The sequence below is a fragment of the Triturus cristatus genome, chromosome 6, assembly GCF_964204655.1.
Source record: "Triturus cristatus chromosome 6, aTriCri1.1, whole genome shotgun sequence".
Taxonomy (NCBI): domain Eukaryota; kingdom Metazoa; phylum Chordata; class Amphibia; order Caudata; family Salamandridae; genus Triturus; species Triturus cristatus.
Window position 1 is genome coordinate 243413363 of NC_140589.1, and position 22508 is coordinate 243435870.

Sequence of the window (22508 nt, forward strand, 5' to 3'; positions counted from 1 at the left end):
AGCTGGGGAGGATCGGGTGACGGATGCTGTCGGGAGAGGCCGCGGGGCACGCAGTGATTCCGGCCCCCACCCTCGTCGCCAGTGTAAAGTCCTGCGGGCTGTGCAGGTAGCCGGGCCCTGGGCGATTAGCCTAATGCAGCGTTAGCAAATAAGTGTCAGGCCACACCGTTACTATAGTTGGAGACCTCGCCCCCGAGCGGGCCGGCTCCCTTTATTGGTTTCCGCAGGCCACGCCTGGCCTGCGGATGACGTGTGGTCACCGTGGTGTGAAACACTAGACCTGTCGAACTATTACAGTTACTGCAGATAGCTGCACGGAGGCGGAGGCTTTGGGGGTGCATCTCTTGGAGTTCTTTTAGGCTTTGGTCAATCCTGTTGAAAAGAGGAGAGCGCTTATTTTTTTCCTTTCTGTAAAAACACCAGTGAACATTTTAATCTAACTATAATTCTCACTGCATTTGATTTACTCGAATTACTATTCCTGTTAATTCTAACGCAAAATAGGAACACCAGATTGTGTGCTAGGAACTTTACTGCGGGAATCGGCTTTTTTCAGGTGGTAGCCCTACATTTTGGAATTTTAAGGTTGAAGATTGCTGTATTTGTTGCACTTCTAGCCAGCGAGTGTCTTTTTCGTCTCTCACTGCATGCAACTAACTGGCAAACACAAACTGGTGTCACCTTTATAGAAGGACACAGAAAGGTTGCACAAGTGACGTAAAAGTTAAATGTCCCTCTTGTGATACTGCGAAACGGGTCGCAAGGGGTGACAAGAAGCCACGTAGAACTGATGGTTAGGCTGCAATATATTCAGACCAGATATAGCAACTTTAGCATATTCAAGCATACTTCTAACCTCAAGTAAGTGAATAGTGATGAGTGCTATGAAACCTGCAAGGCCCGGTTACAGGGGCGCAACTAGACCCACACTGGAGGGGGGTGAGGGGGGGGCAAGAGTAACTGTACTCTTGCAGTGCATGACATAAGCTGTATATTTCAAGACAATATGTACAGTGTATTTAATTTTAAGTGCACTAGACCGGTAAGATTGGTCTCAACATAAGAAATAATTTTTGTACTGGGTTTAGGATTCTTGAAAATATCACAGACCTAATTACAAATGGTACAGGTTGCATTCTAGCCCAATTAATAAGTCAATCAGTACTTGTGAAGTGAAGCTAATCACCCCAGAGAGTATCCAGGTGCTCGTTTCTTGATGGGCTCAGTCAAAAAGCCAGGTCCTAAGTCCCTTTCTGAATTATGGAAGGTGATGTTCGGAGGTGGAGGGGAAGTTCTTTCCAAGACTTGACGGTGAGGTAGGAGAAGGAGCGTTATCCACTGTAACGTCGGCGGATGCAGGCAGTGCGTGCGAGGATGCAGGAGGCCGAGTGCAGGTGTGTGGAGAGTCGGTGGAAGTTCAGGTGGTGGTTGATGTCTGCTGGTCCCCGGTCGTGGAGGGCCTTGTAAGCATGAATCATCAACTTGAATTGGCATCTTTCCTGGATGAGGAACCAGTGGGGGTTCCCGAGGTGGGGGTGACGTGGATCCGTTTGGGGAAGTCAAAGATGAGTCTGGAAGCAGAGTTCTGTATCATTTGGAGTCTTTTCAGGAGTTGGTTGGTGATACCCGCATAGAGTGTGTTGCCATTGTCCAGTCGCTGGTGACTGAGGCTTGAGTGAGGGTCTTCCTGGTAATGACCGAGCCATAAAATGATCTTTCGGAGCATGCAGAGGGTGTGGAAACAGGTAGAGGAGACTCGGTTGATCTGCGTTTCATGGTGTGTTTGCTGTCCAGGATTATGCCAGGTTGCATGCGTGGTCCGTTGGTGTGAGTCCAAGTTCGAAGGGCCACCAGGTGTCGTCCCACAGGGAGGTGTTCCCAAAAATTAGCACTTTTGTCTTGTCCGTGTTGAGTTTCAGGCAGTTAGCCTTCATGCAGTCGGTGAAACTGGTCATGCAGCTGTGGAAGTTTCTCCTGGTCTTCTGAGAGTGAGAGGATGAGCTGGGTGTCATCTGTGTAGGATATGATGTTGAGGCCATGGGTACTGACAATGTTGGCCAGTGACGTCATATAAGTGTTGAACAGGGTGGAGTTGAGAGATGAACCTTTGGCGGATGCATTGATCCAGTCGAAAATGATGGAGGAGGACTTTTGGGTCTAGTTTTTGTGTCAAGCTGTGGCAAATGGTGAATTCTAAAATACTGGAACTACTGTGAATTAATTAAAAATATTTTAAAAGAAACTTGAGAAGATATTCGTCCTTACTTCCAAATCAGATTTTGGAAAAAGGCAGAAAATGCTAGTGGTTATCAACAGTTCTTTAGTTATGAATCTATTTGCACTACATATGCCAGCACACACCACTGTTATGTTCTTTTCAGAATAGAAGGTTACAGTAAGCAACTCTCTTGCAATCGGGGCATGTGGGCCCTCATGATCAGGCTCCACAGCACGGTGATTGTTGAATCCGTACTCCCTGGTTCTAAATGTCAACTCTACACTTCAACTCCTGGCAAGTATTTTTCTCAGTCATTCTACTCAGATCATGGAAGAGCATAATTCTATGCCCTCAAAATTCAAGTTCATCTTGATTCGCCACAGCACAGGTCACAATCTTGGTTTGTGGATCAGAGCATAACCCTATAATGATGTTTGCAGTCCCTCTCTACACCTGCCTTGGAACTTTCATAGAAATGTAGTATCTTTATGTTCAACAGGCTCAGGACCCCGGTATTTTGTAGGACCTCTGATGAATTAATGGAGTTCTGGAAACAGGCTGCAACATATACATCTTTGTTCAGGGGTAGAAAGCCTTACGCTGCTCCTATTAGCACTCGTCTGTTTTCTAGGATCTCAGTCCCAGACTCCATATGTGTCATGACCACACAACGTTGTCTCTGAAACTGACATTTGGTTGAGTGTCTCAATAGTACATGTGTCCAAAAGCACTCCAGTGCAGTCACTTGCTTTTTGATGGCTCCAACTGTGGTGTCGGTGCCCGCAATTTTTCAGGCCGGGTCCTCAAAGTGACTTTCCATTTTTACCATCCTCTGCTCTAAGCTGGCCAATGACAGTGGCATTTCAAATTGTCGATTATCAGCACCACAAGTAGGGTCTGGTGGACAGGCCATGTGCTTCTCTCATCCTCTGCCTTGTCCCATGGGGCCTTTGTCAATGAGAATTTCTGCTGACAGAAATCATGTTTGGCTCTAATATTTCTAGATATTTGCTTCTTGCGGTGCATAGTGTGTTGTTGCTGGGTGTGACAAGAGTTACAGGAGTGTCCCCAAATGACTGCTCTGGGCCAAGTAGGTGCATAGTTTTCTATCTGGGGCTAGGCGATCCACTTTTCAGTAACTTTCAGCAGTCAGAAAGTCGTCAGTTTTCCACATCTAAGTTTGTCTCAGGCAATATCACTAAAGTCTCCACATGGGTGGAGCATGTAGCATGTGTCATTGCCACACCGGTCAATCAAATGCAGGAACTCTGGCTGGCACACTGAAGAATTCGGGGAACTGAAACCAGCTACCCCCACTCTGGCCCGTATTTGGGTCAGAGAGCTTCCACATCCTCCTCTGGATCGTTCACCACAGTTGAGCACCCCACTATGGTGCTACTGTATATTGAGTGCACCTCTGTTGGTCAGTGTCCAACTCTTCACAAGTTTAGGTCGTAGTTGGCGGAATAAGTCTGAAATAAATTATTTATCCGTGCTATCCCTTGTTCCTGAAATCAGACTCAGCCTCCGCTGGGTAACCTCAGGCCTGCTTGTATCTGATTTAGTCCCAAAGTGAGAACATCACCAGAGACTTGGTTAAGACAAAGTTGTGGAATTCTCTTCCTTAATACCTCCGAAGCATCTCCTCAGAATCCACTTTTAAGGCTCGCTTAAAGACTCACCTCTTCAAAGAGATATGATCCTGACCCATTTTTTCCTCCTCGGATTCTTTGGCCAAGAGAGGCACTAAGTCCCTTGCTTCCATCCACACAACCAGCATCAGGGCACTCCGGTCTAGAGGAGCTGTAGAACTTTATAAAACCTAATCATTCAAAATGTAATTGGGTAGAACCGGTCTGTATTCGGATGGACTGCACCTTCCTACTATGACCCTTTTTTGCTTCTTTTGAGCACACACACTGATGGTGTAACCAAATCTGCAAGCCCAGAGCGATTAAAGACTGTCTATGACATCTGTCTGGGAGTTGGTACGGACAGATGGGTGTTTGGGTTCAAGATAACAAGAAAAACAGAAGAAGGAGTCTGCTTTTTGAGATAATGTACATGGAAAAGGACAAATGATGTGCTTGCTCTCTCCTGCTTCTTGGATTCAGAAAGCTATGCTGAGAACAAGGGAATGTGCTGTTCTGCCAATCCATAGCAATACGATGACAAAGGGAATACTCCAGTAGATACCACAGGTAATTACTAACTCCCATTGAGGCTGTGAGGAGTAGTAAAACCACAGGTTCGTGTGCTGCCTTGGAGGAAACCTGTACGTCTAGTTAAAACTCACGTTTTGGCTGTGGTCATGAGAAAAGCTTGTCTCGACCAGAGAGCTAAAGCCTCCATCCCCAAGAAAGAGTTTTTGAGCAACCAAAGCATCAAGGAACAAGATATAGTAGTCTTGGTAAAGTTGAGACTTGGAAACACTTTTGTCTTCTGGATGACTTGGACAATATGTCGAGTCTTCCCAAGAAAGACACAGCCCTTTTCTTGAAAGTTTGTCTTACATGGAGATTTTGAAAGTATAAACTCCCTGGATGATCATGAACTAAGATACCTGACATCACTGAGCCATGTTCAGCTTCAGCATCTATTTTTGACCTGCTGAAAGATTTTTAGTTTTTAGCTCCAAAAACGAAGGTTGAAGGTAAAACTGTTGAATGTGAGGGAATGCTTACCCCTCATGTGAACCTTTATCTTTGTCAGTCTCTAAAGGTGTCTAAGTGCTGGTCTACCTTAGAACTTGACAGGGACAAACCTGCAATCTCAACCTAACCTCACTGACTTGCTGTTCAGCGGTCGCGGGTTCAAATGTCCCGGTGATGTACATTGGATTTTGTGCCCATCATAACTTCTGATTCCTTAAACTGATTGTGTCGTTTCATTGGTGTTATATTCATCCAGTTCTCCTTTTTCTACTACATTAGTTTAGGAATTTCATCTGTTTTATTTCTTAACTTTGTTATTTTGATACTAGTAAAATAGTTCACACACACTTTTTATGAGGGAAAATTCATGTTTAAGCCACAGCTACCAGGTGTAGGCTCAGGATGTCTCACAAATTGCTTTACACAGATTTCTATTTGTGCTATATTAAAATAAGTATAAATAAATAAAGCTTTGTTGAGACTTTTGCTCACCTCATCTGGTCTCCAGCATTTGACTTTTACATGTCTGCTGACTGAATGCAATCGGAGTGCAATGTTAAGCGGCTGTAAGAGACTGCCTCCCAATTTACTCATATAAGACTAAAGTAATAGCTATAAAAGTAGCACAATCCTATAAGGACTCTTTTTCTGATGTAGTGATCTGGGAAAATGCCATAACCTAGGCCAGCTGATGAAAACTCTGGGTGTGGATCTATCCGTATGTCCATTAAGACATGTCCTTGGGTTATCTTTTTCAGTTAAAACTTAGTGTATTTTACTCTGCCTTACTACTCTGAATGGATCTTGGTAGTTACTGTCGTAGTTAGTTCTAGGCCAGACTATGAGAATGATCTGAACACTGGTCTACAAAAAGGCCCGTGTCATCATCTACACGGCTACTCATTTGACTATTGAGGCACTGAGATTCAACTCCACCACATCCATTTTAAGATGAGTTTGCTTGATGCCGGTGTCCTCCCTGTTAACCTTTAAATCTATATGTGTGGGGGGGAGGAGCCTAGCGCGTGATCAAGATGGCCGCGTGAGCTCAGAGCTCCTGAGACCCTCGCTCCCTCCGGCAAATATCCTGTGCAGCATCCTGTTTTTAACACCCGGAATATTGAAGGCGAGCCGTTGCTGAGGTGATAGTCGCTGTCCGGACTGAAATCGCTCACCGGAGGCCGAAGTTGTGCTACATGGAAGTTTGTGGCCTACTCCCCGGAAGATGCCCGGGGCTTGCGCTGGCACAGTGCCCGAGCACTAATTGAACAACAGCGGCCGTGCGAGGGGCGAGCCGTCGGGAGGACGGTGTCATCACTTTCGCTTTCGCTTTCCTGTCTTCATCGCGTCCTGGCCTGGGAGTGAGTTGCGCCGGTCACTTGTTGTATGGTCGTCTTCTCTGGATGGGCAAGGAGACTGTCCCCGCGGCAGACCACGATGTCGACCAAATCGGTAAGCCGAAAAACAGAAGCCCAAGAGTACCAGACGGGGAGGATACACCCAAACCAACAACATGGACCGCTATGCCCAGCAGAAGGGGTCACCCGGCGGATCGGGACGGGCACTGGAAGCCTTGAAAGACGGTTTGCCCCCCGCCACGGAACTAACCTTGCAGGATATCATGGGGGCCATCGAGGGGATGCAGTCCTCTATTGGGCAGCAATTTGAGACCCTGGCGCATAAAGTGGACACAATCTCGATTGACGTCAACTTGATTCAGGCAGATCTGGGGAAAACTAATGAGCGGGTTCAGTCCTTGGACCTTAAAACCTCTGGCCTCATGGGAGATGTCTCTGACCTGCAGCTGGAAGTACGTACTTTGAGGACCGCCAATGGCCACTTTGCCCGACGGCTGGAGGAGTTTGAAGGCCGTGCACGGCGTAATAACGTTCGTATTATTGGGGTCCCGGAAAATTCGGAGGAACAGTCGGTGGACCTGTTCGTGGAGGACTTGGTGGTGAACCATCTGGCGCCCAAAGGCCTTAGTAAGTTCTTTACTGTTGAACGGGCCCACAGAGTCCCTGGTGGGAGGCCCAAGGTGGGGGCCCCTCCGAGACCGATTGTCGCCAGGATCTTTAACTTCAGGGACCGCGACGCCATTCTACAAGCATCACGAGTGTCCGGCCCGATGACTTTTCAGAACACCACAGTGAGTTTTTATCCGGACTTTACCCAGATGGCGCAGAAGCAACGGCAAGGTTTCCTGGCGGTCAAGAGAAGGCTAAGAGAGATGGGACTGAAGTACGCCATGCTCTTCCCGGCCAGGTTGCGTGTGGTGTATGAAGAGCGGACTTTCTTTTTTGACTCACCTGACATGGTCGGAGACTGGCTGGACACATTGCCCCAACGACGGCCTAGCGGGGAACATGACGGTAGAGCAGAAGGTGGCCGCGATGAACAATGAGCGAGGACTTGGGTGCTAGATTACTCGGATTTTGTTCAGGACGGTGACTCACAGTCTTCGGTTCCTCCGGGAGGGTGGTAGTCCGGAGGGTGGCGGGGATAGGAAGGGAGCTTTTTCCTCCTCTGGGGTTCTTTTTGTAGATTAGTCTTTGAATGGGGCGACAGGCACACTGCAAGTTGGGGGGGCTTTTGGAGCTTACGCAGGGGTGCAGGGTGGGGGGTGGATTGGGGTTGTTGAAGTGGTTGTTGTTGTTTTTTGTTCTGCAAGGCGTAGTGATGCAAACTTCTGTTGCTCGAGTGCGGTTCTACGGGGAGGGTGGAGGTCTCCTTACATTTCGGGATGGGGGCAGGGGCTTAAAGATACTCAGTTGGAATGTTAATGGCTTGGGGGATTGTATTAAGCGAGGGATTGTCCTGCAATTTCTGAAGCGATGCTCCCCTGATATAGTCTTATTGCAAGAGACACACTTGATAGGTAACACGTGCTACGCACTCAACAGGAAGGGCTACAAATTTGTCGCACACTCGGGGTTTTCCTCGGGTTCTAGAGGGGCTGGAATACTTGTCAGGTCCTCGCTGCCGTTTGAGGTTGACTCCACCACTGTTGATGATAGGGGACGATTTGCGGCTGTGGCGGGGAGGTGGGAGGGCAGGACGCTGGTCCTGGTGTCGGTTTATGTCCCTCCTGCGCTGCAGCCCTCCGCATTTGCGGACCTGGGGAGGGCTCTGTTGGATCTCCCAGAGGGAATGTTGGTAGTGGGTGGTGACTTTAATGCAGTTGGCTCCGGATTGCTTGACAGACACCCGCCAAGAAGTTCTGGGGGGGTGCAGAAATGGCTTCCAGATTTTGTAGATACCCTTGGTCTGGTTGATTGTTGGAGACTGTTGCATCCCACACAGCGGCAGTACACTTTCCACTCCGGGGCGCATGGCAGTCTCTCTAGAATAGATTATGTGCTTACCTTGGCCGCACACGCCTCCTTTGTGTCCGAGGCTAGGCACATGGCTATAGGTATTTCTGACCATTCGCCGGTGTGGATCTGTATGGATGTTGGTAGAGGAGTGGGGGGCAGGGTGGCTCCGATTAACCCCTGGTATCTCCGTGACCCTAAGACTCGTAGTGCGGTACTGAAGGCGGTCGATCGCTATTTCCAGGAAAATCTCGGCTCGGTCACGTCTGCGGTGTCTTTGTGGGAAGCGTTTAAAACTGTGCTGAGAGGAGAGGCCCTCTCCTTGATGGCGGCAGCCAAACGTCGGCGGGATGCGGAGGTCGCTCAGATCGAGGCGGAGATGGCGGCTCTAGAGTTTGTTTTGGAGGAGGAGGTCACGGCAGCAGCGCTGCATAAATTGAGCCTTAAGCAGTCGGAGTACAAGGCCCTGGTGACGGATGCGGCCAAAGCTCTGAGTAGGGAGCAGCAGGGGCGACTGTACGACGTCGGGGACAAGGCCGGGAAATTAATAGCGTGGCTGGATAAAAAGGAGCGGGTCAATCGTGTGGTGCCGGACCTAGTAACAGAGGGTGGCGTTACTGTCACTGAGCCGGATGGCATAGTTCAGTGCTTCGCAGATTATTTCCGCACGGTCTATACCTCTGTGTCGGACAGGCCGGTGGAGGACTCGTGTGAACTTCTGCGTGATCTTGCTTTGCCTTGCCTCTCTGACATAGACAGGGAAGATCTAGATGGCGACATCACGGCTGACGAAGTCGCGGGTGCTATCCGCTCACTGCGCCCGGGCAAGGCCTCGGGCCCGAATGGCCTGCCAATTGAGTTCTATAAGCTCCGGCCGGACAAGATCGCTCCACATCTACGAGCTATGTTTGTGGAGGCGCGGGAGACGGGATGCCTTCCATTCGACCAACGCCTGGCGACAATTGTGGTCATACATAAAGATGGCAAGCCCAGGAATAAGTGCAGCTCATATAGGCCGATCTCGCTACTTAATGCCGAGCCGAAAACCCTCGCTAAAGTCCTGGCCAACCGTTTGATCAGGGTGATCGGGGACCTGATCCACCCGGATCAATCTGGTTTCATCCCGCACCGTAACACTGCGTTGAACCTTAGGCACATCCACGGCGTGCTCGCAAGGACGGGGACGCTGCGGGAGCCGACCATTGTGGCAGCACTTGACGCCACGATGGCTTTCGACACGGTGGAGTGGGCATATCTGTGGGCCGCACTTGCAAAATTCGGCTTTGGACCTGGCTTTGTTGGCTGGGTGAGACTACTGTATGAAGGACCCCTGGCTAAAGTCGCGGTCAATGGTAGAGCGTCCCGTCCGTTCGAGCTGGTGAGGGGCACCAGGCAGGGCTGTCCCCTGTCGCCGTTGTTGTTTACTCTCGCTCTTGAACCGCTGGCGGCCTAGATACGATGGCACCCAGATGTAAGGGGGATTCAATGGTCACCAGATCATGAGGACCGCATTTCCCTTTATGCCGACGACATTCTGCTATACCTCACTTCACCCAGGAAGTCTCTCATAGTTGTCTGTGACATTTTGACTTCTTTTGGTAGGAACTCGGGTCTCACCATTAACTGGGGGAAGTCGTATCTGTATGCCCTGAGTGGAGACGTCCCTGTTCTCCCGCGGAATTGCTCGATCCAGATCGCTCGGGAGGGTTTCTTGTATCTGGGGATCTATATCTCCACCGATCCAACTGTTCGATATGAGAGAAACCTGCTCCCTCCGTTGACACGCCTGCGGCGGGATGTGGCGGGCTGGCGGCGGCTGCCGCTTTCCCTCCTTGGCCGTGCTGCGCTGTTCAAAATGATGTCTCTTCCCCGGTTTCTCTATGCCCTGCAGAATACCCTGGAGCTGGTCCCGGCCAGCTATTTTCGGGAAGTTGAGAGCCTCCAGCGCTCGTTGCTGTGGGATGGCCGTCCGCGTATAGCGATAGCAAAGCTGACCCTTCCGTGGTACGATGGGGGTATCGCGCTTCCCGACATCAGAAGATATTATTGGGCCTCTCAATTGAGTGCGATCAATCACGGAGTCTACGGTCCGGCGCTGAGCCCTGGCTTCGCTATGGACCGGTGGTTGCTGCACGGGGGTAATTACTTCAGAGCACTCTACTCTAGGTCAACGGATGGGTCCCTCACGGGGCCAACCAAGGTGGCTGTGCTCATGTGGAAGGCGGTTACGAACTCGCTGGGTTGGAAGGATAGGCTCACCCTCGCCACTCCGCTGTTTGATTCCGATCTGTTGGGGAAACTTTGGCACACAAAGGGATTCGAGAAATGGGATCTGATCGGTATATCCAGGGTGGGGGATCTGCTGGCTAAGGGGCGAGTTAAATCGTTTGACGAGCTATGGACGGAGTACGCTCTGGAGGGTACGGAATATTTCCGGTATGCACAGGTACGCCATGCTCTTCGGTCCGTCCTCGTCGAAGGGGAGAAGGTGCCCGAGTCCTCTCCCTTGGAGGATCGGATCCTGGATGGCCATATGCCGGAGAGTACAATCTCCTTAATTTATAAGAAGCTCGTTAATGTCCGGACCGACCTCCTCCTTGGGGTGCGTGATCAGTGGACTAGGGACGGCCTTGAACTGGATGATGAGGACTGGCAGAAGTTTATTGTGTATACTGCCTTGCTAGTGTTATTTATTGTAGGTTGTCTAAAAAACGGAACCTTTGTCTTTTTCCTGTACTAGAGCTACGGACGCTTTCATGTGTTGCTTAATTGGCTGCCGAACCTCCGGGATGTCGGCTGAATAGCTGTGTTCCAGATTGATATAAATAAAGGTTTAAAAAATAAATAAATAAATAAATCTATATGTGTGACTCAACCACCCCGTATAGGATCTCCCCTTAGTTAATCAAAAACAACACATCTCAGTAGCATACTCTCTCACACTCACATCAGGTGTCAACCGTGGACTGACTGTGCTGTTTTCGGTTGTAGTCTAGCAGTTGTGGAACAGATTACCTACATCACTTGCAAACATTTGAAAATGTGGGTCTTCTCTTCCTGCAACACTAAGATAACCGCAAAATCCATAGTAGGCATCCTGTAAATGTCACTATTTTCCTAAGTCAATAAAATACGTGTCTATTTATGAAACAACCAAAAGTGGCTGATAGTAAAGCGTGAAAAACATGCTGTAATGATTGTGATTGGGTTCCCACTCAGATGCTTTAAAGTTCATCCACCTTTGATTTGTGCCCATGGGCAATACACTCTAACCTTTCAACCACTGGATGTTTGCTAAATATCTTAGGATCAAATCACAGAAATGGAGATTTGTGCATGTGCAACTGAAGGAATCATCACCCTTGAGCCAAATTAATACTTAGGAATTGGGGTCAGATCCTCCATAATCGACTGAAGTAAGGAACCTGTGGACTATCCTTCATACCTTCAGTCAATCAAGTGGCCAAACCATGCTTCCAAATGAGGATATATCTTTAATACATTTCTCAAACTTACAACTCCCCCAAAAGTATGAAGCTGCAATAGCATTAGTACTTTCCGACATTGAGAATGCTAATCGGCTACCTTGGCGTAACCATCTTACCACTTAGGAAGCTGCAGCGAATTTAAAATGTATTCACCAGACAGCTGCCCAAACTACTAATTTGTACTCCAGAAATGGCCCCCTTTCCCTACACTGGCTTCCTGTGGCCAGAAATCTCATCACTTAGCAATGTGTATGGCTCACTGAGCAATCCATGGGTCAGGATTACCCCTCACTCAACAAAACCCCCAGATTACTGATTGTTCCGACATTCAAATAGACTTAATCTGGTAGATCCGCCATCTCTATCCAAACAAAGTACGGAACTCAATGCCTTCTAAGAAATATTGACAATAACCTCCAATTTCAGAACACATTTGAGACATGGCTCTTCATCTCAGTGTAAACACTAGATGCGTAATATGCCATATAAAGATTGGTAAATGGGTAAATACAGTTACACCTATTCTGTCATACTCACTGCAACAGCTCATGTGTATCAGTAGTGCTGCTCGCCGTACTATGCATGGAGCATGCCTTTGAAGTGCATGCTGCCCAACCAACATCTACCACCTAGGTCCTACCACATCCATCACCCTTCCAACCTTGAATATGATCAAGGGTACCTAAAAATAAATGAAAACCTTAACACTTCATAACCTCATTATGGGTATGAAGCATTGTAAAAGTACTCAGCACAAAATAGGGAGCAGGTACAGAGAAAAGCCAGCCAATAGGATGCAAAATAAACATAGCATTACAGAAGGATTTTACAACATGGCCTCATCGTTATTTATAAAATTGTGCTACAAGAAGACTACACAGCTTCCATGCTCTGCACATAAAGCACCAATTAGAAATGCAATCATGCTTATTTGTGATTTCCCTGACTGGCTATATTAGATTGCACAGCACAGAAGGCAGCGTGCAATGATACTCAAGTAGACGATGAGCAGCGTGCAATGATACTCATGTAGACGATGAGCAGCGTGCAATGATACTCATGTAGACGATGAGCAGCGTGCAATGATACTCATGTAGACGATAATAAAGAATTAGGAATATTGTTTTGAGAGAGGCCACTCCATGACTTCTTGACATCACAGTATGGGTAATGACGAACAGGCCTTTTGGTGGCAATTCACGTAGAGAGGGCACTTTGGGCACTAATGCAAGCAAATAAGATGTGTCCTTCTGAATGGGAAAGTGGGGGGCCCTTGTATCATTAGGCCCCAGTGCTATGCGTTGCTGCACTAATGGCAGCGATGCCTCTGCCCTTTGCATACCATCACCTCCATAGGTAACTCAAAACAAATGCATATTACCTTCTTTGTCTTGCAACCCTGGCATAGCTAAATGTAGAAGCCCAAATAACTCAACTGATTTTCTCTTTTTCACAATGCTTAATTTGAGCTGGTGCTTTCTGGTACTCCGCATCCGCACTTAATCATTAGCACCGGTACTTAAACATCAACACCTTTGCTTTTCATGAGCACCAGTTAAAGACACATTCGTTTTTGGTAGGCACAGGGAGATTAAGAGATTTGCCCAGAATCACAAGATGTTGAGCCCATGCAGAGATCCGAACCTAGTTCCCCAGCTCAAACGTTGGCAGCTCTGGCTATTACGCCACATCTACTAAGCCACACTCATGGTTAGCAGTTGGTTCTGTTTTAGGCAAGCTGACGAGAACCACAACACTTATTATTATTTTTTTTTACAATTTAACCAGTGCTTTTAGACCCTTTCTCTCACACCTTTAATTTGCAGGACCTCTACATTCTACACCAATGTTGTCTCAAACATAACTGTAAAATATTTCTCTGGAAATGCAATATTTTTAGGCCTAAAGAAGAGCCCCTAACAATTTGGGATCAAAGGGCCTTTCATTTTTCAGTAGAAACGTGTGAAATAAAAATATATGCATCATGTGTTATTCATTTCTGAGAAAAATTCATCAGTTGACAAGCAATTAAAAAATGTGTAGTTCAGTTAGGAGAATTTGATTGGCGCAATTTATCTATCATTAATGCATTTGTCATAAAAACGCAATTCAAAGTAAAGGAGGACAGTATAAAAAAATTCCGAAGTGAGGAGAAAAATGGTGCAGGAATTTCAGTCGTTTTCAGTATTTACCAATTTTCCTAAGATGATGCAATTACAATTTGCATTAGCAATTTGTATTACTGAACAGAAAAACTGCACAGTTTTAAAAAACGTTGATAAACCTTTAATAAAGTGATGAGCGTGAAAAATGCCCGTGAAATCAGCTCCATTGTTTTTCTTATCGTCAGTAAATTTAGAATGCTAGGCAAGTTCTAGTGCTGATAGACCATCACTATTTTAGTCTTGTTAGTATCCAAAAAAGCACCCAAACAGCGGTGTCTTTTACATATGTGAATAATTTACCAACATTCATCACATTCAAATGTTATATTTTATTCATAATAATCAGGGACGCGTATTGGGAGGTGATTACGCCTTTCTTCTTAAACTCCAAATCACATACACTAATTTTTACGCAAATGCATGAAGACATCCAAAATCTTTATTCTGCGTCATCAGGAGGCTGAGACACTGGGCAGCTGAAATAAAAGTTTTAGATGGTACAACGCCGCAGGAAACCGCATTTACAACGCTGTCTCCACAATGCAATGCCATTACAACGCGGTCGTTACAATAACCGCGTTGTTAGTGTGCAATACCTTGACATCACAAGTCATTACAACAACTTGCAGTAGGGGGTGCATTGGTATTGGATTTAAAATTCAACACCTTCCCTGCTGTTGCGCAAACTGGAGTAGGAATAGTAAATAATACTATTCCTAAGTCCAGCACGCCGCCTACTGCAAGTCATTGTAATAACTTGCAATGTAATGGTATTGCGTACTAACAAAGCAGTCATTGTAACAACCTCGTTGTAATGGCATGCGATAAAATCGCATGCGTTGTAAGGGACTATATTCCAACGCCCCATCAGCTGAAACGTGCTATTAGCCCACTTTAGCACATGCTACATGAGTAGCCGGTTTCTTACTATTAGGAAAGTTATAATTTTACAGACTTCTATTGCGTCTATTGAGTGGATATAAACAAAGAGGAGTGGAAACTAACAAAGAGGAGTGGATACTAACAAAGAGGAGTGGATACTAACAAAGAGGAGTGGATACTAACAAAGAGGAGTGGATATATCCAAAGAGGAGTGGATATATCCAAAGAGGAGTGGATATATCCAAAGAGGAGTGGATATATCCAAAGAGGAGTGGATATACATAAAGAGGAGTGGATATACACAAAGAGCAGTGGATATACACAAAGAGGAGTGGATATAAACAAAGATGAATCAAAAAATCAAAGGAGGGAGTGAAGAGGAAAAAGGTAGAATCGTCCTCCTCTTGATACTTGATAAAAAATATAAACAAAGATGAACAGATGTAGAGCGGACGGTGATGGTATCTTTAGTTAAACAGTCCTGATGTTTGAATAAATAAACCTGGGACAAGATCATGACTTCTTCTTCATGTGTAAAAAAACACTCATAAAATGTATTTTTCTGCTATATACTACAATAAAAGACAAATAAAATGCACAGGTTATTCAATGGAAGTATCGCTAATGTCACAAACAGCACAAGATAAAATGTCTAACTGTGGATAGGGTTACGAGAAATGTCACTTTCCACCTACCTGCCGACAACCTTGGACGCGTCCGTGGCGTCTGCATCTCCTGCCGGGCATGGGGGAGCATGTGGTAGCGCTTCGCCTCATTGACAAGATCTCGGCAGGCTTCTGAGGACTTGATCAACTCCTCGTTGTCCACTACGTTTAACAGGTAACTGGGATGGATGAAGGGGAGGCGAACCACTGCCAGCAGCTCGGCTGCATGCTACAAACAAGAGGGCACACAGTCACCTATGCAGTCTCAATTGTTTTTTTCTCCTTAATTTTTTCTGCCACAGCTCTCGTTCTCCAACTATGCAATTTGTCGGCTACCACAAAGACAATCCAGATTGAAAGTGAAGCCATACAGTCAATACACCAGCAAACACTAACACGTATTTTGCACCACAGCCTCAGATGCACCGCTTCGGAAGGGAAGGACTGTGTTAAATTTTATAATACATAACAGAGATTCTTTTATAAAGGAAGTTGTGCTTCTCATTCCTTTACAGTAATCATGAGTAATTGTTTTATAGATGTAGTATGCATTTTACAGAAGCCCATTTCCAGCTGACAAATTAGAACTAAACACATTAGGTAACGCTGGGTAAAAATGACCAAATCTGCAGTAAGAAAGAGAGCTTAATGGAATCTAAATTACAAAAGCAACACAATCTGATGCAACAGATGCCATCTCCAAATCAACACCATTCGAATTTAAATGTCAAAGCAATATTTTTTGGGCCATATTTAGTACCACATGGATATGATTTTACCACTAGGAGAGCTCACTCTGGTTTTGAGTTTGGGCCCTCATTACAAGTTGGGCAGATTTGGGCGGGGGATATCAGATGCCTGTAATCTTTGACTCAGGACAGCATCCCACACCTTCTTCAGGACATTACATTGTATTGTTCCTGGAATGAAAACAATCAGTGGGAAGATTCAGGCATGCTAGGTGAAAATTCATATGTTTTTCATGATTGCGGTGACTATCAAGTGGACATTGATCACCTGGTTTGTGCAGGTGGTCAACGTCAGTAAAGTAGGGCAGTGCAGGAGAGGGGTTAGGGGAAAGGGGTGCGAAGGACACACAGAGCGAGCAAATTAAGGGTAGCATGGATGGGGGTGTTGTACGCTCCACCTGTGGTGCTGGGCGCAAGTGGGGGCTGGACCGCGCCCCTGCCAAATACAAACCTACACCCTTATATGTGCATTTGAGGTTTTTACATATCCCCTAATTTCAGGTGTACGAATACCTCGACTACTCTCTGCATGGTGAAGTCATACACACCTACCCCAGAGGATGCTGCTCACCAAACTCGTAGAATTTAGTAGAGCTACCAGATGTTGTCACAACCAAGTTCTAACGTCTCTCCTTTTTTTTTTATTGTGGATGTCAAATTTTACACATTGCCCAGTGCAAATTTCATGAGCACTTTGGAGTTGTGTGTGTTACCCAGCATCTTATTATGCAATTTCTATACTGTGTCGGAATTTAAGATATCATAAGTTGTGCATTACACACTAAACTGAAAAGGGCAAGTCCCACCTATTTTAAAGAATCATTGCAACACTGCACATTTGCCACCTCAATTTTAGAAACAAATGTTCAAAATCTTTGTTTGAGCTGTTGAAGATTCTGCCTCACAAGCGATTAAAAGAAAGTATTGGAAGCCTCAGACCATCAGCCCTGAACAACCTAAACAAGCATCGTCCTTCTATTTGATCGCCTAGAAATAGGTGTGGATGCTAGTGGAGAACAGAGACCTTCCTCCTCCTTCAGGACTCCCTCAGGATAGAGAGGACATTTAAATTATAGTAGGTATAATGTAACCATATAGGTAAAAATGCCATTTTCAGTGTCAGAGCTTGAGATCAAAATACGTATATGCTCAGTGTTTGCAGAATTGCAACACGTCCCCTGCCTGGTACTGTTAGAAGCCTTGTGGGCTGGGCAATTCAGTACATTACATCTATTTTAGCAATCTTCTTTATTCAGAACCAAACTGGAAGGGGCACAAACTGTGTGCAACGCTGGCTACAGTGATAAGTGGGCACAGGACATAGGTGCAGACAAGGGCCTATTTTATATCCCTGCATGAATGTTCATGTATGGACCTTAATTGATCATTCAGCATCACTGTGCCTTAGCATGGTGAGAGTTTTCAGTCATGGTGCAGGCTGAGCCCAGTGGGAACTGTGGGCATGAGTTACTGGACACAGGACATGGGAAAATGTGGTTTCTTGTATTTAAAGAGTAGGGCCAGGGGCTATGCCCTGAGGTTTCTGCATGTAGCATTAATGGCCTCAGGATATGTGTTTTCACCATCTCCTCTGCCAAGTACCTGAAGGGCACCTGAAATACTGACAGATAGTATGGAAACCGCTAGGTGTATTGGAATTGTTTACCACGTATTTAAACTAGCATCGTCTGCTTGGGATCACCTTATCAAAAAATGAAGGGAGAGACTGATCACTGCATCCACAGCTCTGATTATCATGGTCACTAATGGAGGAATGGAAATGTATGCTTAAGTGATGAGATGGAAGGCAAAGGTTGCAACATGGCTATTATATATTGAGATTAAAAAAACTAGTTTAATATTCTTGAGGTTAAGCATTGAAGAGGACTTCTTGTTCTCCATAAAACATCCGAGGCACATGCTTGAGAACAGAGTTATGATTGCAGGAATTACCTTTTTTAGGGTTAATACTAGTTTGAGATAATATTCCTGGGAACTAAAATCAGAAATTTCCAGTAATGGAGGATTATGGTATGACGTAGCAGTATGGAAATCCAAAATTACAGCTAGGCGTAGCTGGTAAAGAAACATTTCTAGACTAATCAAAGAGTACAAACTATCAATTAAGGAAGCAAGAGAGGGCTACTAGGCAGATGGCATTGTAGCCAGTTGATTCCGCAGCCAGGGACTCAAAGTTCTTTCTGATTCTATATCATCTTTATGCTGATATTCAGGCATCCAACTCTCAACAAGGCAGATTTTTTGAAGAACTACATTATTTATTCCAGAATAAAATGAATATAAGACAAGGCAGTTGATAGTACCAGCTATTTCCATTTTCTCTTTGCAACCATCAGTCTGTAAGGAGGTTAAAAACATTTAGTCTTGAATAAAACCCACAAATGCCCTTATGAATATTCAATTATTGAATCCACCATGTCACTTTCACAGTATGCTCCATTCAGCAATCTATCATCAATGGGCAATTATAAAAGGAAAATTCCTTTTACTTTTAAAAAAAATCTAGAGCCAACTATCTGGCAAATTACAGACCAATCACTAATTTACCAGTTCTAGACCAGGCCGTTGAAAGTGTATTGGATACTCAATCGGAGAACCATCTGGATACTGACCAATGCTTTTCAACACTTCAGGCTGGGTTCAGGCTCAAGATGTTACGAAAAGTACTCTGTGACGATTTGGGACTATGCATTTAGATTTATAGAGGTTGGAGCAGGGGTCTTGAACCTTTTCTGAAGTGAGAGCTACTCCTGATCAGTAAAAATCATTGTGAGCTACTAAAGGCCAAGAAACTTGTGTATTGTTACCAGATAACCCCACGCGCAGCTTCATTGACTTTAAGCCTAATATCCATAGAGCCAGATACTATGGTTTGAACAAAATACTTTGACATGGGGCATATGATAGGTTGCCATGGGTGTCAGTGAAAGTGTGGTCTTTGGGATGTATGAACATATGTATGTATGAATGGGATACATGTGTATGGGTGACTGAGAGCCTGTGTCATATGTACTTGTGGCACTGGCCATAACATTCGCCATGTGTGGCACAGTTACAAGAATAACACAAATATACAAACCTTGGTTTAAATGGGTGGAACTAACGTGCAGAAAAATGTTCATAACATGGAACATTTTTCTACACTTTAAATTTCTCCCACTTAAAATAATGGCTGTATTTTTTAGTTAAAAATATAGCAGTGTCTAACATTCACTGGGAGTAAAAAGCCTGCTCTGTTTATAGAGGACTTTTTGAAATGGGTGAAAATGAAACTGAAAAGGTAACTTTATGTTGATATGGATTACATAAAACGCATAATTTAAATGTTCTCCCGTTTCAAAGTGTCACATTTACAAACAGCAGGCCTCTTGATCCCAGTGACCCGTAGACACGGTGCTATATTTACAAACGAAAAATACAGCTATTTGCTTAAATGGGAGGAATATGAAATGAAATGAAATGAAAAAGAATTTCTAAAGCGCATGGCTGCCCTTGAGCGTCCCAGCGCTACGTGTACACACAGACAGACCTCCTCTGAACCGCATCCAGAGATGTTAGTCATTCTGGGGGAAAAGGAACGTTTTAAGGGATTTTCGGAATCTGGTCAAGCTAGGTTCTTTCCTCATTGATGTTGGGAGGGAGTTCCATAGCTGACCCGCGTTTATTGAAAAGCGGCGTCCTCCGGTCCTTGTTCTTTTTGCTCTCGGGATAGCTACCAGGTTTTCCTCGCCAGAGCGGAGCGTTCGTGCTGATTTGTAAGGGCGGATCAGATCTCTGAGGATCGGAGGGCCTGTGCCTTGGAGGACTCTGAACACTGTACAGAGCGCTTTGAATTTCACTCTCGCTCTTATGGGAAGCCAATGGAGCGCTTTCAAGGCCGGTTTTGCTGACGTTCTTCTGGGTGTGTTCGTCAGCAGTCTTGCAGCTGCATTCTGTGCCCTCTGGAGCACGTTCAAGGTGTATTCCGGTGCAGCCAGGAAAAGGGCGTTGTTATAATCCAGTCTTGACAGAATAAGGCCCTGTACCAGCAATTTCCTAGAGTCTAATGGGAGTAAGGGCATAACTTTCCGTATTGAGCGGAGCAGCCCATAGCAACACCCTGCAGTTTTTTTCGCCTGAGTGTGCATCGACAGCTCCGGTTCAAGCCAGACGCCGAGACTTTTTATGGATCCCTTCGGGGTCGGAGGATCTCCTAAACAAGTCGGCCACATACATTTGGGGAGGGAGGTGCAGAGATTTCCCAGCAACATCACCTCGGTTTTGGAGGCATTAAGCTTGAGTCTTGAGTCGGCCATCCATGCCATGATGTTGGTAAGGCAGGCGGCAAACTTCTCACCATGGCTTTCTGCGAGCGAGAGCGAAACAATCAATTGGGTGTCATCCGCGTACGTTGCGAGTTTCACTCCAAAGGGTGCGACCTCCCCCTCCAGTGGGGCCATGTAGACGTTAAAAAGCGTAGGGCTCAGTGAAGAGCCCTGCGGGACACCACACTGAAGGGGGGTGGGCACTGATCTATTGTTGCCCTCGCACACTTGATATGTTCGATCACTCAAGAATGACATTAGCCAGGTGAGCGCCAGGCCTCTTACTCCCAGCTCCTCCAACCGGTGGATCAAGATCTTGTGATCCACCGTGTCAAATGCCGCGCTCAGATCCAGGAGGACCAGGGCTGCTGATCCTCCTGAATCTAAGATGCACCTGCCCTCTTCTACCATGGTGATCAGCGCCGAGTCAGTGCCTTGACCGGGCCGAAAGCCAGTCTGGGTGTGCCGTAACAACTCGTTAGATTCCAAAAAGGACGAGAGTTGCCGGTTAACCCATTTCTCAGCAATCTTTCCCATCCCTGGCAGTAAGGAGATTGGCCGAAAGTTGGACAAATCGGTGGGGTCAAGCCCCGCTTTTTTTTAGCAGGGCTTTTACTATAGCCTGCTTCCAACTGGGGGGGACCTTGGCGGCGGCAAGGGAAGCATTGAGTAGATCTACTGCCGGTCCCGCTATGACATCCATAAACTGCTTTAGGATGTACATAGGCATGGGATCCGTCGGAGAGCCACTTTTTTGCGTGGCCAGCTCTTTACAGAAAGCTTCCCTGGTGATCGGGGCAAACTTGTCCAGCACGGCTCTATCAGTGGCCAGACGGCTCTCCCCCAAGGGCGGGCTCTGACGGGGCAAGGGGAGGCCGGCTATGATGTTTTGAATTTTCTGGTCAAAGTACTGGGCCAGAAGGTTACAACGGTCCGTACTCCCCTCTGAGGGTTCTGGAGATACTGGAACTTTGAGCAGCTCTTTGAGAATTTTATAGGTTTCCCTTGAAGAATTGGTTGATGATTTTATCCTATTTTCAAGGTAGGCCGCTTTGGTGGCATTGCGTGCCACTTTATAAGTTCTCATGGCTGCCCTGTACTCTTCTTTGGAGTTTCCTGCCCAGTTTTTCCGCCAGTCACGTTCTTTCTTTTTACAAATTTTTCTCAGAAGACCCAGCTCTGGGGTGAACCATAAGGATTTGGGGCCCCCCGTCTTCCTGTTGGCTATTTTCAGGGGAAGTACCGCATCTAAAGCTGTGCTGAGCCATTCGCAGAAAGCCTCATCTGCCTCTATAGGATCCCTATTAAGCACCGGGATGGTATGTGTCAGCTTGCGTGTAAGATCGCCGACCGGGAGTTTCGACCATGCCCTTACTGGTACTTGTGCTGTGGCTGCCGGGGGAGATGGGGGAGCTGTAACAAAACCCAGTTGAAAGGGGATCAGGAAATGATCCGTCCAAGGGAGAGGCAAGGACGGTGACATGGAAAGAAGGGGAAGATTAGAAAACACCGTATCCAATAAATGGCCCTTGACGTGGGTGGGCTCCTGATTATGGAGGGTGATGTTCCCCAACCCAAGTTCAGATCTAAGGTCGTTTGCAGCTTTATCCTCCGCTGAGTCGAAATGTAGGTTTAAATCTCCAAGCAGAATATAAAGTGAGAGATAAGTTGAAATACTACAGGTAATCCAGGTCAAATTTCAAGTATTTTTTTCGGGTACAACTTACTGACCATCAGCCCAGAAACAGCTTGGTATAAGTGCCTTTTCAAGTCAAATCTACACATAAGCACCAGGACAATATATTGTGCTGTCTTTGATGACCACTGGAATGACCCTGTCACCCAGCAACTGTGACACAGGCAAGAATACATTACAAAGTTCCTAATGCAGGGTATAGAGCACAACAGTGATGAAACATGTTCAGTATCAGTATCAACATACCACATTTTGTGAAATTTTTCGCACTATGTTTATTTTTATCTAAATTATCACAGGTATTTCACCTTGTTAATTCTTAACTGAAATCGTTTTACTGTTCCTGTATCAT

At 46.0% G+C, this 22508-nt stretch overlaps 1 protein-coding gene across 2 annotated transcripts in view; it reads right to left on the reverse strand.

The window, feature by feature from the left end:
- KLHL29 (kelch like family member 29) overlaps positions 1 to 22508 on the reverse strand; it is a 1101789-nt gene that overhangs the window by 74555 nt on the left and 1004726 nt on the right. For both annotated transcript variants that reach the window (XM_085610611.1, XM_085610612.1), the window contains exon 10: positions 15417 to 15615. In XM_085610611.1, the coding sequence (XP_085466737.1) occupies positions 15417 to 15615 (199 nt within the window). The remainder of the gene's footprint in view (positions 1 to 15416; positions 15616 to 22508) is intronic.